The sequence below is a fragment of the Erinaceus europaeus genome, chromosome 4 (assembly GCF_950295315.1).
Source record: "Erinaceus europaeus chromosome 4, mEriEur2.1, whole genome shotgun sequence".
NCBI lineage: Eukaryota > Metazoa > Chordata > Mammalia > Eulipotyphla > Erinaceidae > Erinaceus > Erinaceus europaeus.
The window spans coordinates 71,876,289-71,897,899 of NC_080165.1; the positions used below are offsets into that span (position 1 = coordinate 71,876,289).

The window sequence follows — 21,611 nt, forward strand, 5'->3', positions numbered from 1 at the left end:
ACTCCCAGAGGGTAAAAGAATAGAAAAACTTTCAAGGGAGGGGATGGGATACAGAGTTCTGGTGGTGGGAATTGTGTGGAATTTTACCCCTCTTATCCTATGATATTGTCAATATTTTTTATTTTATAGCTAATAACAATAAAAAATGAATAGATAAATAAATTCTAGGGGTGATAGATGATATATTCATTATGTAAAAGGAATAATCATTTCTGCTTGAGTGAATAGTGAAATCATGAGGAAGAGACATTCCAACTAGATCTTGCAAGTTTTTAATACATATTTTAGTTTTTCTTCAATCAAAAATACTAAACAATAACAAATTACAATTAATTTAACTATACAATTAAATGTAAATATAATTTATAATTATATAATTAAAATTTCAAGGATGAGTTTTATTAGGTAAAAGTCTAACTTTTTAGAAAAACCAAAATTAATCCATCCAGTGAATATTTATTGCCTTAGTTCCATGCTAGATGCCAGAAATGCAAGAGTTTTTGCCAAAAATGAACTGTTATGCTATAAGAAGATGAAGTGATTAGATACAAATACAGCAAAGTGAAAAGGTGCCTTATAAATGTGAACACAAACTGCTTTGGAAGCACATGACAACTTGCCATCTGTATAGACTAAAGGCACTAAATCTTGCATTCTTAGAATAGAATTATATTAACCACTATCTTAATTTCACTTACACTGTACTTGATGACTATTGGCAAGTGAACAATTAGAATGAGAAAGTACAGGCAAATATGAGAAGTTCCCAGGAATGATTTTTAATTTGCAAATAACCGAAATTCTGCTGTAGACTTAATCTCTGGTAGCTCCTCTCCCTCTATATTATTAGTTATTTGTATCGATTTACATCTGGTAGCTTCTCATACATAGGTTTGTCAGTATTTTTCCATCCCATTTCTCCTCCTTTCACAAATGGAGTCCTCTGATGGAGGTACTTTGGTAAGATTAAAGGCAGAGAAAGAAGAGTCCAGACGAGACCCTCTGCCATAGCTAATACTGGTAAGACTTCAAAAATTACATTTCTTACATTCCTCTTGACTTCCTTTTAGAAGTCTACTTTTGTACTCGCTCCACTCCTGCAAAGTGGGATGCTAGTTAGGCAAACAAAACAGCAAAGAAACCCAATCCAGGTAAATTAATGATGGAGAAGGAAGCATTTTACAGCCTCCATATAGGCTCAGACTTGGCTTAACCCTCAAAACAACACTATCAAGTCAGGTAACCAAAACGATACCATACAAAAGTGCATAGGCAATCTGCTGGGGTGGGTCACCACAATGATAACCCAGTGAGTGAGCATGTGCTCTGTTCCCTGAGGGAGCACTGTCCAAAGTCTTTAACAATTAAGCCCCTGGGGTGCTAGCACGGTAGTGATGCACTTCGGATGAGCACACATATTATCATGGGAAGGGCCCAGGTTCAAGTCCCAGGTCCCCACCTGCAGGGAGATAAGCTTCAATATGGGTGAAGCAATGCTGCAGGTGTCTCTTCCCCACCCCGCCTTTCTATCTCAGTTTCACGCTATCTCTATCAAATAAATACTCTTAAAAAATAAAAGGGGTGAGGGTCCTAAGACCCTAAATGTGCTGTTGGCGCCTCCATTTCTACTTCCGGTTGCTCTAGTGGCTAGCACAGCGCCTGGCACAAAGTACTACATCCATTTTAGTCTGATAGAATAAAAAGAGAACTTTCTGGTCTGGGCCACACTACAGCCCCTTCGCCTTCTCTTGCAGCCAAAGATGCAAAAATTCTAAGGAGCAGCGGGTGGTGGTCCAGTCAGGCCCCCTCCTGGCCTCCTGCAGGGCCCTCCAGGCCCCACCCACCTGCCCTGGCACCCCGCCCCGGGAGTCCCCGCCCTGCCTCCTCCAGGAGCCTCCTGCAGATGTCGCCGGAGCCCGCAGGGTTGCGCTCCGCGGCCGGAAGCCAGCAGCACCCCTCGCGCGGGTAATGCCTGAGCGGCGGCGCAACCGTGGGCGGTTACCAGTCGGCGCGAGTCGGTGAGGTCCAGCGTCTGGCCTTTGCTTGACCAAGGGGGTCGCTTCGCCAGGCGACTTCCCCATTCCCGGTCTTCCGACGCTGGGCTTGTGCGGGGCTCTTGGAAGGCAGCGCAGGGGGCGCGGGTGGGGGCGCAGGTTTTGCAGCCTCGACGCGCGGTGCTGACAGCCAGAGGGGCAGGGGGCGGAGATGTGCTCGACGCCGGGGCTGCCGACGCCCGGGGCCTCGCTGGCTCTGCGGGTGTCCTTCGTGGACGTGCGCCCCGAGGTGATCCCAGTGCAGCTGTGGGGGCTGGTGGGCGAGCGGCGGGAAGAGTATGTGCAGCTGAGCAAGGAAATCCAGGAAGTGGCGGCCACGCGCGGCCCTTGGGCGCTGGGGGGCGCCTCGCCCTCGCCAGGGGAGCTGTGCCTGGTGCAGGTGGGACTCCTGTGGCACCGCTGCCGCGTGGTCAGCCAGCATGCTCAGGAAAGCCGCGTCTTCCTCCTCGACGAGGGCCGCACCATCATGGCTGCTGCAGGCTCCCTGGCGCCCGGGCGCAGTGAGTTCTTCCACCTGCCCTCAGAGGTGCTGGGCTGCGTGCTCGCCGGCCTGGTGCCCGTGGGCTGCGGCGGTGCAGGAGGGGGCGAGCCCCAGCACTGGCCTTCCAGTGCCGTGGACTTCCTCAGCAACCTGCAGGGCAAGGAGGTGCAAGGGCTCGTCTTGGATGTGCTGCTTCTGCATCGCCTGGTTCTTCTGGAGATACCAGATCTGTTTAAACAGATGCAGGAGCTTGGCCTGGCCAGGCAGGTGCCTGACAGCCTCTTCCGTTCGATACTCAAGCGCTACCTTTCTGTGGCCACTGCTAGCATGGCGCCCGTGGCTCCAGTTCTCCCACGAGTCCTGCCCAAGCAGGAACAGCCAGGCCTGGACTACTTCTATCCCCAGCTGCAGCTGGGTGTGACAGAGCCTGTAGTGGTAACACAAGTGTGCCATCCCCACCGCATTCATTGCCAACTCCGGAGCCTCTCTCAGGAGATTCGCCGCCTCTCGGAGAGCATGGCCCAGGTATACTGGAGCTCCACAGGGACTGGGGATGAAAACTCTACCAGTGCCACCTGGGAGGAGAAGGAAGAGAGTCCAGACAAGCCTGGCTCTCCCTGTGCATCCTGTGGTTTGGATGGACAGTGGTACAGGGCTCTCTTACTTGAGGCTTTTCGACCCCAACGCTGTGCCCAGGTGCTTCATGTAGACTATGGAAGGAAGGAATTAGTGAGTTGTAGTAGCCTTCGCTACTTGCTGCCTGAATATTTTCGAATGCCTGTGGTGACATACCCTTGTGCTTTGTATGGACTCTGGGATGGTGGGAGAGGCTGGTCTCGGTCACAGGTTGGTGACCTGAAGGCACTAATACTGGGTCAATCAGTGAATGCAAAGATTGAATTTTACTGTTCTTTTGAGCATGTATATTATGTTACCCTGTATGGAGAAGATGGAATTAATCTTAACTGTGTATTTGGAGTACAGTCCTGTTGTTTGGCTGACCGTTTCCTTCAGAGCCCAGGAGTAGAGGAGGGAGAGGAAGAAGAACCAGAAACAGCTCTTCACTCTCAGTCTCCTGCTGAAGAAGTGGATGAAGAGATTTCACTTCCAGCCTTAAGATCAATCAGGTTAAAGATAAATGCCTTCTATGATGCCCAGGTAGAGTTTGTTAAAAATCCTTCCGAGTTTTGGATTAGGTTGAGGAAGCACAATGGCACCTTCAGCAAACTGATGAGAAGAATGTGCAGTTTCTATTCTTCTGCAAGTAAGCTGGATGGTATAGTTCTCAGGCCTGAACCTGATGACCTTTGTTGTGTGAAGTGGAAAGAAAATGGCTATTTCCGGGCTGTTGTCACAAAATTAGGTGATAAGAGTGTGGATGTGTTCTTAGTTGACCGAGGCAATTCAGAAAATGTGGACTGGTATGATGTGAGGATGCTGCTTCCACAGTTTCGACGGCTACCAGTATTGGCTCTGAGGTGCACCCTGGCCGACATTTGGCCTTTGGGGAAGCTTTGGAGCCAGGACGCAATTACCTTTTTTAAAAAGACTGTGCTCCACAAAGAATTAGTTATCCATGTCCTTGATAAACGGGATAATCAGTATATCATTGAAATTCTTGATGAGTCAAGAACAGGAGAAGAGAACATTAGTAAGGTAATTGCTCAAGCTGGATATGCCAAGTATCAAGAATTTGAAACAAAGGAAGATAAGAGTGCTCACTCTCCTGGGCAGGTTTCAAATCATTTTACCAAAGAGAATAATAAAATGGCGTCTGCCAAGAAGGTGGAAGTAGAACAGAGTGCCCAGAAAGATACTAAAGCTACTTCTTTTTCAGAAGCTTTGACTGACACAACAGTTGTCACAAGTGTTTCTACTGGACTAGTTATACAGGACAAAGAGAGCAAAGTATTTCTCTATTCTCCTCTCTTACAGCATTTCTTAGAGGTTAAGCCAGATTCTTGTAAAGAAGAACTAGAAGTTGGAAGTACAGTAGAAGTCAAAGTGTCTTTTGTTGAAAATCCTGGCTATTTCTGGTGCCAACTGACCAGAAACATTCAAGGGTTTAAAACTCTCATGTATAATATTCAGGACTACTGTGAGAGTACACCTACTCCTTATGACAGAACCACTCCTGCCTGTCTGGCAAAACGAACAGCAAGTGGAAAATGGTCCAGAGCTCTGGTTAGTGGAACACAGTCATTGGAACATGTCAAAGTAATATTTGTAGATTATGGAGATGAAGAAATGGTTTCTGTGAAAAATACGTACTCAGTTAGTGAAGAGTTCCTGAAGGTGAAGGCTCAGGCTTTTAGGTGTAGTCTTTATAATTTAATTCAACCAACTGGTGAAGATCCTTTTGTTTGGGATGAAATGGCAATACAAGCTTTTAGTGAATTTGTAGATAATGCTGGGGCAAACAATCTAGAATTAAAATGCACAATCTTTGCTTTAGCGTCAGTACATGATGAAGAAATGTTTGCTGTTGTGGATTTGCTAACACCCTTTCAGAGTGCGTGCCATTTTTTGGTGGAAAAGAGATTTGCTAGACTAGTACAACTTCAGAAACCTCTGGAGTCCTCTGTTCAGTTACATTCCTACTACTATTGTACACATGATATGAAAATTGGAAGTGAGGAATCAGTGTATATAACACATGTTAATGACCCCTGGACATTTTATTGCCAGCTGGGAAGAAATGCACATATTTTAGACCAGTTGTCTCGTAACATTACACAGTTAAGTAAAGTTTTGCTTAATTTGAAGACACCTTCCTTGGTTCCTGGGCCTTTGTGCCTTGCCAGGTATACTGATGGAAACTGGTACAGAGGGATAATAATAGAGAAAGAATCAAATAAAGTCTTCTTTGTTGATTTTGGGAACACTTATGTAGTGAAAAATGAGGATCTCCTTCCAATCCCTAGTGATGCATATGATGTTTTACTTTTGCCTATGCAAGGTGTTAAATGTTCATTATCTGACATTCCTGATCATATACCAGAAGAAGTTACAACTTGGTTTCAGGAAACTGTTTTAGATAAGTCATTGAAGGCTTTGGTTGTAGCAAAAGATCCAGATGGAAGACTGATTATAGAACTATATGATGGCAGTGCTCAAATTAATGCTAATATTAATGAGAAGTTAGGGCCACTTGGTTACAAAGGTGGGACCAGAAGAAAAAAAATTAAACCACTGCTGCCTACAACTGAAATTCTTGAAATTAAAAAGGAAAATGTGAAGTCACCTACAGAGTATTTAAGTAAATCAAAAGAAAACAAATCATGTAGTGCAGAGACTGTGGGAGCATCATATAGCCCTAAAATCAGCTTAGCATGTAAGGAACTCAAACTTTTACAGAGTTCAACGAAGACAAGCATCACTACTCAATGTCAGGACTCTGTGGGAAATAAAAGTAATCAATTATCTCTGCTAACAACAGAAAAAAAGGAAAGTTTTGCTGAAATGTCTTTGAAAACCTCAAATCTAGAAGCCACTGTCTCAGAGATAAAAGCAGAAGATTCATATAACAAAGATCTGCCTTTAAAATTTTCTGATTTCCCTCAGAAAACTATAGCCCCTGGCTTTAAAACAACTGTATACATTTCTCACATAAATGACCTCTTAGACTTTTATGTTCAACTAATAGAAGATGAAGCTGAAATTAATAATCTTTCAGAGAGATTAAATGACACTCGGTCAAAGCCTGAACATTATACAGGTCCACCATTGCAAAAAGGTGATATAGTATGTGCCGTTTTTCCAGAAGATAATTTATGGTATCGTGCTATGGTTAAGGAACAACAAGTGAATGATCTTCTCTCTGTACAGTTTATAGATTATGGTAATGTTTCTGTGCTTAGTACTAACAAGATAGGTAAACTTGACCAAATTAATGCACTGATACCAGGACTGTGTATTCACTGTTCCCTAAGAGGGGTTTGTGTTCCTGAGATTTTAAACTCTAAGGAAATTATGCATTACTTTTCCCGAAGGACAAATGAGATTCAAATAAGATGTGAATTTGTTAAATTTTTAGACAGATGGGAGGTTATTCTTGAAGATGAACATGGGATCATAGCAGAGGACATGATTAGCAGGTATGCTTTCAGTGAAAAAGCTCAAATGGAAATTCCTACCCAAGTAACTCCAGGTGTTTGTTCAAAGTCTATCAACAAAACAGACCTTGATATTTCAGCATTTCTTAACTGGTATAATCCAGAAATTAAGATGATAAGAGCTTATGCCACTGTGATAGATGGACCTGAATATTTTTGGTGTCAGTTTGCTGATACTGAGAAACTTCAGTCTTTAGAAGTCAAAGTACAGATTGCTGGAGACCAAGTAGCAGATTTGCGAAGTTGCCTCTTGTGTCCTCATATTGGAGATCCATGCATAGTTAAATATAGAGAAGATGGGCATTATTATAGGGCACTTATCACGAACATCTGTGAAGATGATCTTGTATCTGTCAGGCTTGTAGACTTCGGGAATGTTGAAGACTGTGTGGACAAAAAAGCACTCTGGAACATTCCTTCTGAACTTTTGGTGGTTCCTATGCAAGCCTTCCCATGTTGCCTCTCAGAGTTTAATGTATCAGAAGGCATATGCCCTCAAGAGGGAAATGACTATTTTTATGAAATTGTAACTGAAGATGTGTTGGAAATAACAATATTAGAGGTCAAAAGAGATATTTGTGGTATCCCTTTAGCAGTGGTTGACTTAAAAAGTAAAGGTGAAAGCATTAATGAGAAAATGAAGAAATATTCTAAGATTGGTAAGAGTGATCTGCTCTATGAGAAAAGTAGCACAGAAATAAAGGGAACTCTTGATTCCCCCACTGCTGATGTTGCACTGAAGAAGTTAAGTAGTATAGCTGTACAGGAGAAAATACCATATGTGGAACCAGAGACACATGATCCTTCTGAATTTATTAAAAGTGACTTAAACATTATTGAAACCAAACCAAGTCTATTTTATAACTCTGATACTACCAACATTTTCGAAGCTTTTCAAGATGCATGCACAGATAAAATTGGTACTGCGGTACTGGAAGGTAAATTAGAGTGCCAGTTGGTTGACAAGACAAAGTTTGATGATAAATATCTAATTACAGAATTTAACACACTGTTGCCACATGCTAGTGAAACAAAAGAGATAATAGAATTAAATTCACTGGAGGTGCCACTTTCTCCTGATGATGAATCAAAGGAGTTCTTGGAACTAGAATCTATCGAGTTACAACATTCTCTGGATGGAGATGATGAGAAAGAAGAGCTAGGCTTGGTGCCACTTATTGTGCCTCTTCCCCAAGGTTGTGACACAGAAGCGACTTTGCAGCCATTTGCAGTACAGCTTCCCCTAAGTTGTGAAGATGAAAAACAGCCAGAAATAGAATCTCCTACATCCCACTTGTGTCTCGATGACAAAATAAGCCCTTTGTCTTTAAGAATTGGTCAGGAAGTCCAAGAACCCGTATGTGTTGAGGACACAAGAAAGTCTTGTGTGGAATGTTCTGATGATCAGCAGAGGTTACCAACCCAACTCTATGGAAAGAATTGTGATCCCAAAAAACAGAAAGATATGAGTATATATAAAGAAGAATTTATAGAATATAAAATCAGAGATGCAGTTTCACCGCTCACTGCTTTGTTCACTGAAGAAGAATCTAAAGATGGACAGAAACCCAACAGTGCCTTACCGGGTCATGTCTCAGGTATGTCATTTCTTTCTTTTATAAAAAAAAAGAATTTTAATGAAGTAATATTTATTTACAAAGTTAATTAGATAAGTTTCAGATATACAGCACTATAATTTGACATCTTTACCCACTTATATTAAAAAATTATTTCTCTTTTTGAGTTTAACTTAAGAGTTTCTCAGGTGTCATCAGGATGCCGGCCAAACTTCCCTGGATTGAAGACACCACCAATGTGTCCTGGAGCTCAGCTTCCCCAGAGACCCATCCTACTAGGGAAAGAGAGAGGCAGACTGGGAGTATGGACCGACCAGTCAACGCCCATGTTCAGCGAGGAAGCAATTACAGAAGCCAGACCTTCTACCTTCTGCAACCCACAATGACCCTGGGTCCATGCTCCCAGAGGGTTAGAGAATGGGAATGCTATCGGGGGAGGGGGTGGGATATGGAGATTGGGCGGTGGGAATTGTGTGGAGTTGTACCCCTCCTACCCTATGGTTTTGTTAATTAATCCTTTCTTAAATTAAAAAAAAAAAGTAAAAAAAAAAAAAAGATTTTCATGCCTGAGGCAGTTTAGGTATTAGGTTCAATTCCCAGCACCCCCGTAAAAAATAAATAAATAAATAAATAAATAAATAACTCTATGCAAATACTAAAAAAAAAAAAAGAGTTTCTCAAAAGTACATATTTGCCTTAAGAGAGGATGGCTCTTTTGTAGGTTTCTAAAATGAAGATATTAAGTAATGAGATCCGATAATGGTAGTTTAGCAAGTAGCATACAGGACTTGCATGTTTGAAGTACCAATTTCCTTCTCCAGCACTACATAGGCCAGAATGATGCACTTGTGTGTGTCCTACTCATGCTTTGTGTCTCCCTCCCTCTCTAAATCTTAAAAGTTGTGAAATAAATACTTTATATACCAGATCTAATCCTATATGAATAATTTTATGCTTGAAAATAGACTACTTAAATTTTAATTACACTTAAAATTTAAACAAATGGGCCAATGAGATAGCTCATTAACTTTGTCACGAAAGACCCAGGTTCAAGACTGCAGTTCTCGTGACACCAGGGAAACTTGAGTGCTGTGGTGTCTCTATCCCTATCTCCTGTCTCTACTTTCTGTCTGAAAAAGTTATCTTAGAGCCTTAAAGCCCCAACAGTGTCAAAAATAAATAAGTAGGGTAGGGGAGACAGCATAATAATTATGCAAACAGACTCTCATGCCTGGGGCTCCTAAATCCCAGGTTCAGCCCCACGCACCACCATAAGCCAGAACTGAGCAGTGCTCTGGTGTTAAAAATAAATAAGTAGTATTAGCCACAGGTAAATACTGTTTAAATTCAGGAGGTTATAGTTTTTGATAAGTTTAAATAAGTAGTGTTCCTTCACTAAATTCATCTACAGAAATGAATTTACTATAAGTATCATTTTAGCTGGGTTTTCAGATTCCATTTTGTTTTTTCATATGTGTATTTGCCATTCATTTAGGAGCACTTAAGTAAAAAAAAAAAAAAAATGAATTTAAGGAGTCCATATTAGCCAGAAACAATGAACAGCCTTGGAGAACATTTATTGTCATTAGATTTTTAATAAACTATTTTTTCTGCTACTCCGTTAGATTTAAAACTTACACAGATGATTAACTCTAGGGTTAAAAAAAATTTGAGAGAGAAAGAGATGGACATCATAGTACTGCTCAGCTCTGGTTTAAACTGGTGCTGAGGATTGAACCTGGGACCATAGAGCATCAGTCATGAAAGTCTGTTGCATAATCATTTTGCTATCTCCCCAGCTCTAGGCTTTTTTTTTTTTTCTCCTTCCTCCAGAGCACTGCTCAGCTCTGATTTATGGTGGTGCAGGGGAGTGAATCTGGGACTTTGAGGCCTCGGGCTTGAAAGTCTTTTTGCATAACTATTATACTGCTTACCACTACTCTAGGGCATTTTAAAGCATTTCATTTATTTATTTATTAATAAGATAGAGAAGAGGAAAGAGTAAGAGAATGAGAGCACCACTGATACATTCATGATGCTGAAACTTGAACTCAAGACCTCAGCCTTGAATGTCCAATATTTATAGATATCTACTATGCCACCTCCTGGTCCAATTTTTAGGGTATTTTTAAGAATAAATCTAGGGCACAGGAAAGATAAGTCAGATACTGTGTGTACGTGGCTACACACTGCCATACACATGGCACAGGTTCTAATTCCAGCCTCACATAGGAGATGCTGTATCTGGGGAAGAGTTGGTGTGGTGTCTCTCTATGATGTCTCTCCCTTGCCTTTTCTCTTTCTCTAAATGAAAGAGAAGCCTAGAATAGGAAAATTAGGCATACACAAGGGCCTAGATCTGGGGAAAAAATTAATACAGAAGATTTTTTTTTTTCTACCAGGGTTATTGCTGGGGCTTGATGCCTACATGATGACACTACCACTCCTGGCAGTTATTTTTTGTTCTTTTGTTGATAGACTTTGAAAGATGATGGGGAGAAACAGAGAGGAAAGACACCTTAACCACTGCTCCACTGCTTGTGAAACTTCCCTTAACATGTGGGGACTGAGGGCTTGAACCTAGGTCTTTGCTCATGGTAATATATTAGGCTCTACTGTGTGCACTACCACCTCTCCTCAAGGGAAGAGTCTTTAAATGTCAATTTTTATATTATTGAGGGCGACTGTAAAAATATACATAAAACAATGGACTAAGGGAAATGGAAATGCCATAAATACTAACACTAAGAAAAGACCAAAGTTAGTACTGTGGTGGTAGTGTTTCTCTTTTCTTTTTCCAACCTGAGTGTATGTTTGCATACAGTTTTTTTCTAATTTATTCTCTTTTGTTGCCCTTTTCGCAGTTATTACTGTTGTTGTTGTTATTGGATAGGACAGAGAGAAATGGAGAGAGGAGGGGAAGACAGAGAGGAGGAGAGAAAAACACCTGCAGACCTGCTTCACCACCTGTGAAGCAACTCCCCTGCAGGTGGGGAGTTGGGGGCTCGAACCAGGATCCTTACAACAGTCCTTGTGCTTTGCGCCACATGTGCTTAACCCGCTGTACTACCGCCTGACTCCCTGTTTGCATACAGTTTTAAAAACTAAGTAGAGGGGAGTCGGGCGGTGGCGCAGTGGGTATGCTCTGTGGGTATGCTTTAATATAGTGATATTTAAATAATTTATTTTTATAGGTTTTAAATCTTCATTATGGCATTTTAATCATCAGTAATAGCTTTAAATGTCTGCTCACTTGCAGTAAGTCTTTTTCCACCACAGACCATACCAACTATGAGAAGATAACTACTTTTTATAAATTTCAGGGTTAGAAAATAACTACTCATTCTTTAAAAATACATTATGGTGGTATTTATTTATTTATTTATTTATCTAATTTATTTTACCAGAGCACTGCTTAGCACTGGTTTACGGTGTTGTAGAGGATTGAACCTGGGACATTAGAACCTTTGGCTCTAATGAAAGTCATTTTGCATAACCATTATGCTGTCACCCCCATCTAAACTACCAGGTGTTTTTGTTTGTTTGTTTGTTTTTCTTTTACCAGAGCACTGATTAACTCTGATTTATAGTACTGTAGAGGATTGAGGGGATTGAACCTGGGACTTGAGAGCGCCATGCAGAAGAGTCATTACATAACCATTATGCTATCTACCCTCACCTTGTGGTGGTATTTTTTGAGGGGTACATAAGGAACTATATGGGGGAGTAAATGGACAGTGGAAGCATTTAAGATAAAATTGACACAAGAAAGACTTAGAACATATCAAAAATGTTATGGCATTTTACTAATTTCACAATATTGATTACACAGGAATACTAAATACAGACTAGGAAAATGCATTGCTTTCATATTTAACTCTATTCAATTTGGCAGCTCAACCAGAGAATACCTACACCCTAAAGGGATTTACTATTGGATCCAAATGTGTTGTGTGGTCAAGTCTAAGAAATACATGGTCTAAATGTGAGATTTTGGAAGTAGCTGAAGAAGGCACAAAGGTATTCTATCTCAAAATTTATTTGCAGACACTTAAGAAAATTCTTACCAAACATTAATAAGATTTGAAACTTTTAAGTGACCAGGTGCATAGATGTTTTATTTCACCCTGGTAATTTGATGCAGTACAGTTTTTTTTTTTTTTCCACCAAGGTTATCACTGGGGCTTGGTGCCTAATGCAGTGAATCGACTGCTCTCAGATGCCAATTTTCTTTTTTTTTTCCTCTCTCTTTTTTCTTTTTCTATTTTATTCAGTAGGACAGAGAGAAAATGAGAGGGGAGGATGAGATAGAGAAGGAGAGATATAGGTACTTACAGACCTGTTTTACCACCCATGAAGTATCCCTGCTGCAGGTGGGGAGTGGGAGCTTGAACCAGGATCTTTGCACAGGTCCTTTTGCATATTTACTATGTGCACTTAACTGGTTGTACCGCCACTCAGCTCTCTCTCTCTCTCTATCTCTGTCTCATTAGGTAGGATAGAGGGAAATTGAGAGGGGAGGAGTAAACAGGGAAAGAAGAGAGACCTGCAGACCTGCTTCATCACTCATGAAGCTTCCAGACTGAGGCCTAGAACCTTGGACCTTGTGCATGGTAATGTGCACGCTCAACTGGGTGCACCACCACCTGTCCCCCACAAAAATCATTTTTAATGTCCACAGAGAAGAGCAAAGCCAAAATTGGTAAATACAGGGAAACTGATTTAACAATACCCATTTAAGTTTTGGAGCAAAAATGCCCACCCACAAGAAGGGGGGAAAAAATCACACTTATAAAAACAAACCCAACAATAAACATCAATCAGAAGAGATCTGAAAAATATGGAACTCTATCTAATCTGATGAACAGGAGGCAAGCTGGACTGAAATCTCATTTTCCTAGTCTTATTCCTACAACTCCACAACAATGTGAAACAAGAAATTACAAGCTATGAAAGAATAGAGTGTGAGTGAAAATGGCAGCCCTTCTGACAACTGCAGCTGCTTTTCAGTAGCTTGTTGAGTATAGATCTGGTAGTTTCCATGTTGGAATTCAGTGTCTTCAATAACAGACCCCATGGGCACACTTGGCCTGCTGCATTCTATTTCCTTCTAATCCCAGAGTATGCACAACATTGTCACTGCCGCAGCTGATTTTCAGTTGATTCTCTACACTTGCCTATGTGAAGTTTGTCAAATATAACTATGACAACATCTTTGCTTTGGAGACTTCCAGTTGAATATGTTTCTCCTGTGATCTGAATCTGAATATCCCCTGTATCAGAATTAGTTGGCTTATTTATTAAATTATAGAACCTTTTATCTTGCCTCTGGCGGGATGACTAGGAATTCATGTAGGTAGAACCAAAAATGTGCATTTTTCTTATACCATTAAAATATGGATAACATACAAAGCCAAACAAGTTGTTGACTAATCATGAACCTAAAGGCTGGAGTAGTGAAGATGAAAAGTTGAGGGGGGGTCTCTATTCTGTAGATAGCAAGTAGGCATATTTTAGTTATATTCCAAAGGGCCTGTGACTATACTAGTTTTTTTTTTTCTTTCCCTGAGCCTGAAATCTGATATGCAGGTGGATCTTAGTTAGTCTGGGGAGATGATGTCATGGCTAGAAAAAGGACCAGAAAGCTGCATCAGGGAAGAGAGTAGCTCCCAAATATGGGAAAGGTGTCTAAATATTGTTGACTGTAAACCTCATCGATTTGATATGATCTGGGGCCCATATTCAGCTTAGGAGCCTATGTGACCTCTGCATCCCTATAGATCTGAGCTCACATTCTGTGGTCTTAAGTAGGAACATTCCAAGCTGCCCCAATATCAGGACCCATCTTCCTCAGGTGTAGCATAGGGTATGTTGTCCAGCCTCCCTTCAGAGGATAGAACATTCTCTACCGTTGTTGATCCAAGTTGAGGACAAGGTCCTATGGGGGCCCACAAAGGGGTCTGTTTTGTTCCTGATATAGATGACCAGTAAGAGTGGAGAGAGGGATTTATTCGAGGTCTAGGCCCATCATGTCTGATTTGGAATCTCAGGACTTCCCAAATAGGGCCCTAGCTGATGGGGTGGCCTGATAGTGACTAAAGAGTCATTATTAAAGTATGCCGGTCTCTTGCCCTTATTCAGCTTTTGCAGTCCTTGCTTAATAAGGATAGCTTGAGAGTGAGGGAAGTATAATGGGAAATGGGTGGGGAAGGTCGCTAAGTCTAAGTAGACGCTATTTCATTATAAACTTCACACTGACTCACTGTAGACTGTTGTGTACTTTTGCTTTCAGGTATATATTTTGCCCTAATTTATGGATACATGTGAACATAGGCCCAACCTCATGGGACCTGGTCTATATCTAGGTTTTAGGACTTTGTTAGGAAGTGAACCACCTGGAATGGAATTAGAGAATCCTATGAAAGGAAAAGTCTCACCTGAGTAATGAGGCTGAAGGGTTGACATCACATGCCTGACTTTTCTGGCTTTGTATGTTAACTCTCTTTTCAGCCACCAGGTTCCAGATGCTAGCATGATGCCAAACAGACTTCCCTGGACAGACAACCCCTCCAGTGTGTCCTGGAACTCGATTTCCCAAAACCTGCCCCACTAGGGAAAGAGAGAGGCAGGCTAGGAGTATGGATCGACCTGTCAATGCCCATGTTCAGCAGGAAAGCAATGACAGAAGCCAGACCTTCCGACTTCTGCATCCCACAGTGACCTTGGGTCCATACTCCCAGAGGGTTAACAAATAGGAAAGCTATCAAGGGAGGGGATGGGTACGGAATTCTGGTGGTGGGAATTATGTGGAGTTGTACCCCTCTTATCCTATGGTTTTTTCAGTGTTTCCATATTATAAATAAATAAATAAAAATACGGATAACAAGTGATCTAGAATAGAAAAGTTAAAGATCATTGATAATGCATACTCAGTTCTCTAAACTTGAGCATCCATGTTATCTCTCCAGCATTTAGTTTTATGTTTTGTAACAGATTAGATAGGCATTAAACTGCTTTACTTATCTCAGATGTATTATTCTGACCATAATCTTTGAAATATGTAACAGTGTGTTTGAAATTTCAAGCAATAGCTCACCCAGTAGAATGTGTACCTTACTATGCATGAGGCCTTGAATTTGAATCCCAGCACCAGTGGGAAGCTCCATGGGTAGTGGAGTAGTGCTGTGGTGTCTCTCCCACTCTATCTCTTTCTCTTTTTCTAAAATAATTTGACTGAAAATGTTGGCCACTAGGAGCAATGATAGCACACATCATAAGGCCCCAGGGCCGCATTAAAAATGCACTTTTATTTACCTACATTCTGTCCTTTGCCCAAATGAATTAAATTTTTAAAAAATTGACAATAAATTTATTTTTAAAAATCTCAGTTCCTGAGATTATGTTGCAGAAAGTTAAAAAAAAAAAAAAGCTCTTTTTTCATATAATAAGATAAAATAAAGATTGCTTTAGCCACTGTCTTTCTCAGGAAGCTTTATAGTTGTGGGTTCGTAAGTCTCTCCATGCTCTCACTCCTGTCCCCATGAAAATAGTTCTATACCTCTATTAAATCTTGGTACCTCCTGTGGCAAAACTCTGTACCTCCTGTATTTTTTTTAGTTATTTTCTTTAGAGGTCTATTTCACTACTAAATTTTGAATTTTATGAGGTCTAAATTTTACCCTTCTTGATCCTTAATCATAGATGTTTTTGCTTGTTGTTGCCAGTGCTTCACTGCTCCAGGATGATTTTTTTTTTTTAGATAGATAGATAGATAGATAGAATGATATAGTGGCAGGGAGGAGGAGATAAGGCAAGACACTATAGCACTGAAGCTTCCTCCAATGTGGTAAGGACTGGGCTCACACCTGGTTTATGCTGTTGGCAAAGTAGACAGTCTTTCAAGTGAAGCTATCACACTGGACTTGTTTTGAACTGTTACTCAGTAGTCACATGAAGTTTTAACAAAATTGCTTTTGTTGTTTTAAAGAATTTCATTCAAAAGATATTGCGGTAGCACATAGATCAGTTACAGTATTTGGATACCAATTTTTATTAAGTTGTTGATTTTTAACAGGTTTTGCACCTCTCAGATGGGACAGAAGAGGTAGTGAATCCTGAGAATGTCTGGAATGGCATACCCAAATTGGATAAGAGCTCATCTGAGGTATGCAGTTATGGTAATAATGAGAGCATTGCCTTTCATTTTGCAAGGTAACTTAAACTATTTCCAAAATCTGTGTGTTGGAAAATTAATGGAAAAAAGTAATGAAATAACACCAGTGAGAAAAGCAATAACAAAATCAGTATTTCCAGGCATTATGCCATATATTCCTTTGAGCAAACTAATCAATATTTCATCTCTTGATTTTAGTTTGGGGACTTAGAAAGTTAAAAAAAAAAAACTGGTATTCTTGATCTTCATAAAATACATGTTTGATAAAGGAAATCTGGGAAGAATACAGTTCAAAGAAAGAAAGTATCAGTCACCTATATAAGCATCTATACAAAGACAAAGACATATAGTTTAATTTTTTTCTGTTTATATGGGATAGTTAGATTAGTAAATTTGGACTTACTTGATTTCATTCTTTTGTGCAGTTTTACATTCTTTGTTCTTCATTTGAGATGGTTTGGCAAACAATTGCCCATGCTATTGTGTATCTGGTCACTTGTCCTGTTTAAAATGTGAACTTCTTGCTTCAAAGTCTTTGCCTGATACTTCCAGTATCTGGTTATTTCAGGTTTTGCATCTATTGTCTTGAAAACTGGTTAGTTATTTTTGCTTCTTAATAAGCTTGTGAGTTTGGATTATAGTCTGATTGTTTTATTTTTCAGAGTTCAACTCAGGTTGTTACTTTTTGTATTCTTTCCAGAAACTTCAGTTTTATTCAGTGCAAATGAGAGACTGTAATCAGCTTACATGTGCATCTTAGCCACAATCCTAAGGCCCTAGTTCTATGCAATTATATGATAAGCTATTAAAAATCAGTTCTTTATGTGTTGGGTATCATTAAAAGTTTTTCCATGTGGAAAAATTTCTTACCAACTCTGTTCCTCCTCTGCGTTAATTATATTTTTGTTGTCAAAAATAACAGTCTGCTTATTTTACCTTTCATTAGTATTTATTAAAACTTTATGTACTATTCTCATCTTACCCACTCATTAATTTTACAATATTCACAGTCAAGTGTGCATATATGAATATATATCCAAAAGGAATATATACATGTTTAGATATAACTATAGATATTCTAGCCTGTAAACAAATAAACAAGAACCATTTAAGGTGATCTAATGTGGGCATAAAATTATATAGGCATAAGTACTTCTAACTTTAAACCGGTTATCAAACAATGACACTGCTTATAAGAGAGGCTTTGTGTTTTTTTACTTGATTATTAATGATATTTAAATATTACCATGCTCAAGTTTGAGGAAATCCTTAAATTATGGATGCTTTCAAAAAAAAAAAAGATTTTATTTATTTATTTACTAATGAAAAAGATAGGAGCCATGACTGATACATGTGCTGCCAGGGATTAAACTCGGGACCTTGTGCTTGAGAGTTCAGTGCTTTATCCACTGCCCCAGCTCCAGACCACTATGGGTGCTTTTTTATTTTTTTTTTTTAATTGGAGGTGAATGGTTAATAGTGCAGTTGTAGAATCATAGGTGCTATTACTCATTTCTCTGTACATCATGTAACAGGATGTCTGCCCACTTTCTCCCTCTCCTTTCCCAGAACCTTTACTTTAGTACAATACAGGACACCCAGTCCAAGTTTTACATTGTATTATCCCTGCCATTATGTCTTAAGTTCTGCATATAAGTGAAATCATTCTGTATTTGTCCTTCTTTTTTCAGCTTGTTTCAGTTAACATGATTCCTCAAGTCCCATCTTAGAGGAGACAAAGAAGATGACTTCGTTGTTTTTAATAGCCAAGTATTCCATTTCGTATATATGCCACAGTTAGCTTATCCACTTATCTATCACTGGGTTACTTCCAAACTTTGGCGACTACAAAATGGGTTCCTATGAACATAGCTATGCATAGATCTCTTTTGATAGTTTTTTTTTTTTTCTTAATCCTTTGGGTAATCCCCAGGAGAGGAATTGCTGGGCTATTTCTAGTGTCTTGAGAAATCTCCGAACTGTTTTCAACAAGGGCTGGACCAGTGTACACTCCCATGAGCACTGGAAAAGTGTCCCCTTCTTCCCTGCATATGGATGCTTTTCTACAAACAAGCTGGTTTTCCTTTAAAATGACTATGACAAGAAATTAGACTATGCATAATTATTCTTTGTGATACATCAAATCATTATCTGGGTGTCTTCTAATTATTATTACTTTGGAAAAAAATCTCATTCATCTCAGCTATTTGTTTTGCTAAAAGAATGTTTCATGAGTTAATTTTGGTATAAACATCATGCATATGCACAGTGATTTTAGTTGTTGAAAGAGATGTCAGAGACAATACTCCTCTTTATTAAATCTTTAAGAAGGTATCTGGTTTGTTTTGGGAAGTGTCTTTGACTGTCAGCTCTTTGAATAATACACCAAACACCAGAGTTGAGTGGAAGTTGGAAGCTAAAATTGCAAAATTAGAAAAGGGCACTTTTCTCCTATTTTGCAATGGCCTCCTGGAGATATTCCAGAGAAATTTGTATATCTATGAATAGAAAATCTACTTGTAGAAAACCTGTATTATAAAACTAGACTGTCACATTTTTAAAAGGCTTGGTTTTTGTTTACCTTTTTTAGTTTCTTTTTGACATCCTTTCAGATTTTTATTGTTATTATTATTTTAATTTATTTATTGGGAAATTAATGTTTTACATTCAACAGTAAATACAATAGTTTGTACAGGCATAACATTACCCAGTTTCCCATATAACAGTACCACCCCCACTAGGTCCTCTTGTCATCCTTCTTGGACCTGTTATTCTCCCCACCCACCCACCCCCACCCCAGTCTTTTACTTTGGTGCGATACGCCAATTCTATTTCAGGTTCTACTTCTGTTTTCTTTTCTGATCTTGTTTTTCAACTTCTGCCTGAGAGTGAGATCATCCCATATTCATCCTTCTGTTTCTGACTTATTTCACTTAACATGAATTTTTCAAGGTCCATCCAAGATTGGCTGAAAATGGTGAAGTCACCATTTTTTACAGCTGAGAAGTATTCCATTGTGTATATATACCACAACTTGCTCAGCCACTCATCTGTTGTTGGACACCTGGGTTGCTTCCAGGTTTTGGCTATTACAAATTGTGCTGCTAAGAGCATATATGTACACAGACCTTTTTGGATGGATGTGTTGGGTTCCTTAGGATATATCCCCAGGAGAGGAACTGCAGGATCATAGGGTAAGTCCATTCAGATTTTAATTATTTTGTGCCTGTAACAATTGATTGTAACAAAACTGTCCCTTTTGTTAGGCTATACTCCAAACAGTGGGAAAGGATCTTTCCTTCACATCACCTGATGATACTACATTCAAAGGTATCTTGATTATGCAAAGTACTTCCTGTCATCACTCAGAGTGATAAATTTTAAAGATACCATTGTTCTTAATCCTAAAACATAAACATTACAAAAAAGGGTTTCTCAATTTCTGTGAACATTAGTAGTTGAAAAAAGAATGAAATGCAGCAGTTAAGATACTTAGTGTACTAGATAGGGAAAATCATCAAGAAAATAATTCCCTGAAAATTTTGTTTGTTGGTTGAATTAACTTTGAAGATTGTTACTTTTAAGAGAGAAAGAGGCAGAGAAAGAATAAAAGCGAACACATTACCAAAGCTTCCGTCAGTGCAGTGGGGGCTGGGCTCAAACCCGGGCTGCTCAAATGACAAAACAGCATACCACCCAAGTACACAATTTCATCAGCCCAGTCCTGAAAATGCAAGTTGCAAATTTGATAAATTCATACTTTAAAGAATTTTCTCAGATTTGTTTCTTTGCTATTAATGGGGCATCATCACTTCAAGATGACCTTTTCAGATAGAAAGAGCTAGGAGACAGGGAGAAAGGGAAAAAGACACCATAGCACCCAAGCTTCTCCTAGTCCAGCTCAAACCTGTGCCATGTGCATCTTCCAGGTGAGCTATCTTGCTGGCCCATGAATTTCTCAGTGTTAATTTAGATGTGGAAATGTCCTTTGTATGTTAAATAATCTCTTGGAATTCCTTCCCAGATTTTTTGTTTATGTACATGTTCATGTTCAGTTTGTCAGAGGTTCCTAGTTACTGTGTGATCGTCATTCCTAGATTAAGGCACATTACAAGTGAAATTGGCTACTGGTCATTTTACTATCTTGTGAAAATAACTAAGTAATGGGGAGGGGGAAGGCTAAAATAAAAGGAGGGCTGGTTGAATGCTTATGTTTCCATGCACATGGGCCCAGGTTCAAGCTTCCACTCCCCACCTGTGGGGGAGAAGCTTCACAAGCTGTGAAGCTGTGCTTCAGGTATCTCTCCCTCTTTCTATCCTCCCCTTCTTTCTCAGTTTTTTTCTGTCTCTGTACAATTTTTAAAAAGTTCAAAAAGGCTAAAAGGCCACTTAGTTCTTAGCTTTGTTGATATCATTCTAAGGAGCTACAAAATATGCCAATTCATACATTTTAGAGAATTTTTGCTTGATAACAGGTACAGTGCAATAATAAAAATATTAAAAACACAATTCTCTAGAAATTATAGGAGTAATTAGAAGACTTATCTATCCCCATTCCCCACTACTGGAGTAAATAGCACTAATGTAAATAAGTTTCTTGTTTCTTTCTGTGTTTCTCAACTTAATGTTTTTTCCTTTAGTTTCAGAAAAGGGATCTGGAGGCAATATAGATTTAACTATGGATTCATAGATGTCACCAGTCAGAAGCTGCTCCTAAACTAGTAGTAACTTACGTGGACCAGCGGAGTAATTGCGAGGACATAAGTCCAAGAAGTTGTCATTTTTAAAAACCAGTATGTGTGCAAAACAAAAAGATCTCAGGTTGACTTTGCAGTGTTATTTATAGCGGTATTGCTATATTGACATATCTGGGCTCCCCTCCCCCTTAAACAGATTGCTAATCACTTGGGAGGATTTATTTTGCTAAACAAACTGCTAATGTTTATATTTCAAAAAACTATTTTGGTTCATTTTGAATATAGTGCTTAAATAGAAAATTATAGGTTTATGACAAGTATATTATATGTTGCTGCTTGGAGGATCGCTTTAGTCGCAGTAACTTCAGATTTTTTTCCTTTCATTTCTGAAGCTTTCTTTGTCTTCTTTGTCTAGTTAAACATTTGACTAACATTCTGTTTGAGTTTGGAAATATTACAACAAGATTTGAATAAAGTTTGTCTTTAAAGCCATTATGGTCTCTTTTTATTAAAA

At 39.5% G+C, this 21,611-nt stretch overlaps 1 protein-coding gene across 1 annotated transcript; it reads left to right on the top strand.

Moving 5' to 3' along the window:
* The first annotated feature begins 2,172 nt into the window (after positions 1 to 2,172).
* On the top strand, positions 2,173 to 21,590 carry TDRD6 (tudor domain containing 6). Its single transcript, XM_060189925.1, has 5 exons — positions 2,173 to 8,248; positions 12,123 to 12,247; positions 16,302 to 16,391; positions 19,667 to 19,730; positions 21,041 to 21,590. The coding sequence occupies exons 1-5, from the start codon at positions 2,206 to 2,208 to the stop codon at positions 21,088 to 21,090; spliced, it is 6,372 nt and encodes a 2,123-aa protein (XP_060045908.1). The 5' UTR covers positions 2,173 to 2,205; the 3' UTR covers positions 21,091 to 21,590.
* Positions 21,591 to 21,611: the final 21 nt, after the last annotated feature.

Bases quoted from the DNA above. Each gene is read 5' to 3' on its own strand.
- TDRD6 (XM_060189925.1), top strand. From the start codon at position 2,206: ATGTGCTCGACGCCGGGGCTGCCGACGCCCGGGGCCTCGCTGGCTCTG. The intron at 8,249-12,122 runs GTATGTCATTTC...TCAATTTGGCAG, and splicing joins CTTACCGGGTCATGTCTCAG to CTCAACCAGAGAATACCTAC. The intron at 16,392-19,666 runs GTATGCAGTTAT...CCCTTTTGTTAG, and splicing joins TGGATAAGAGCTCATCTGAG to GCTATACTCCAAACAGTGGG.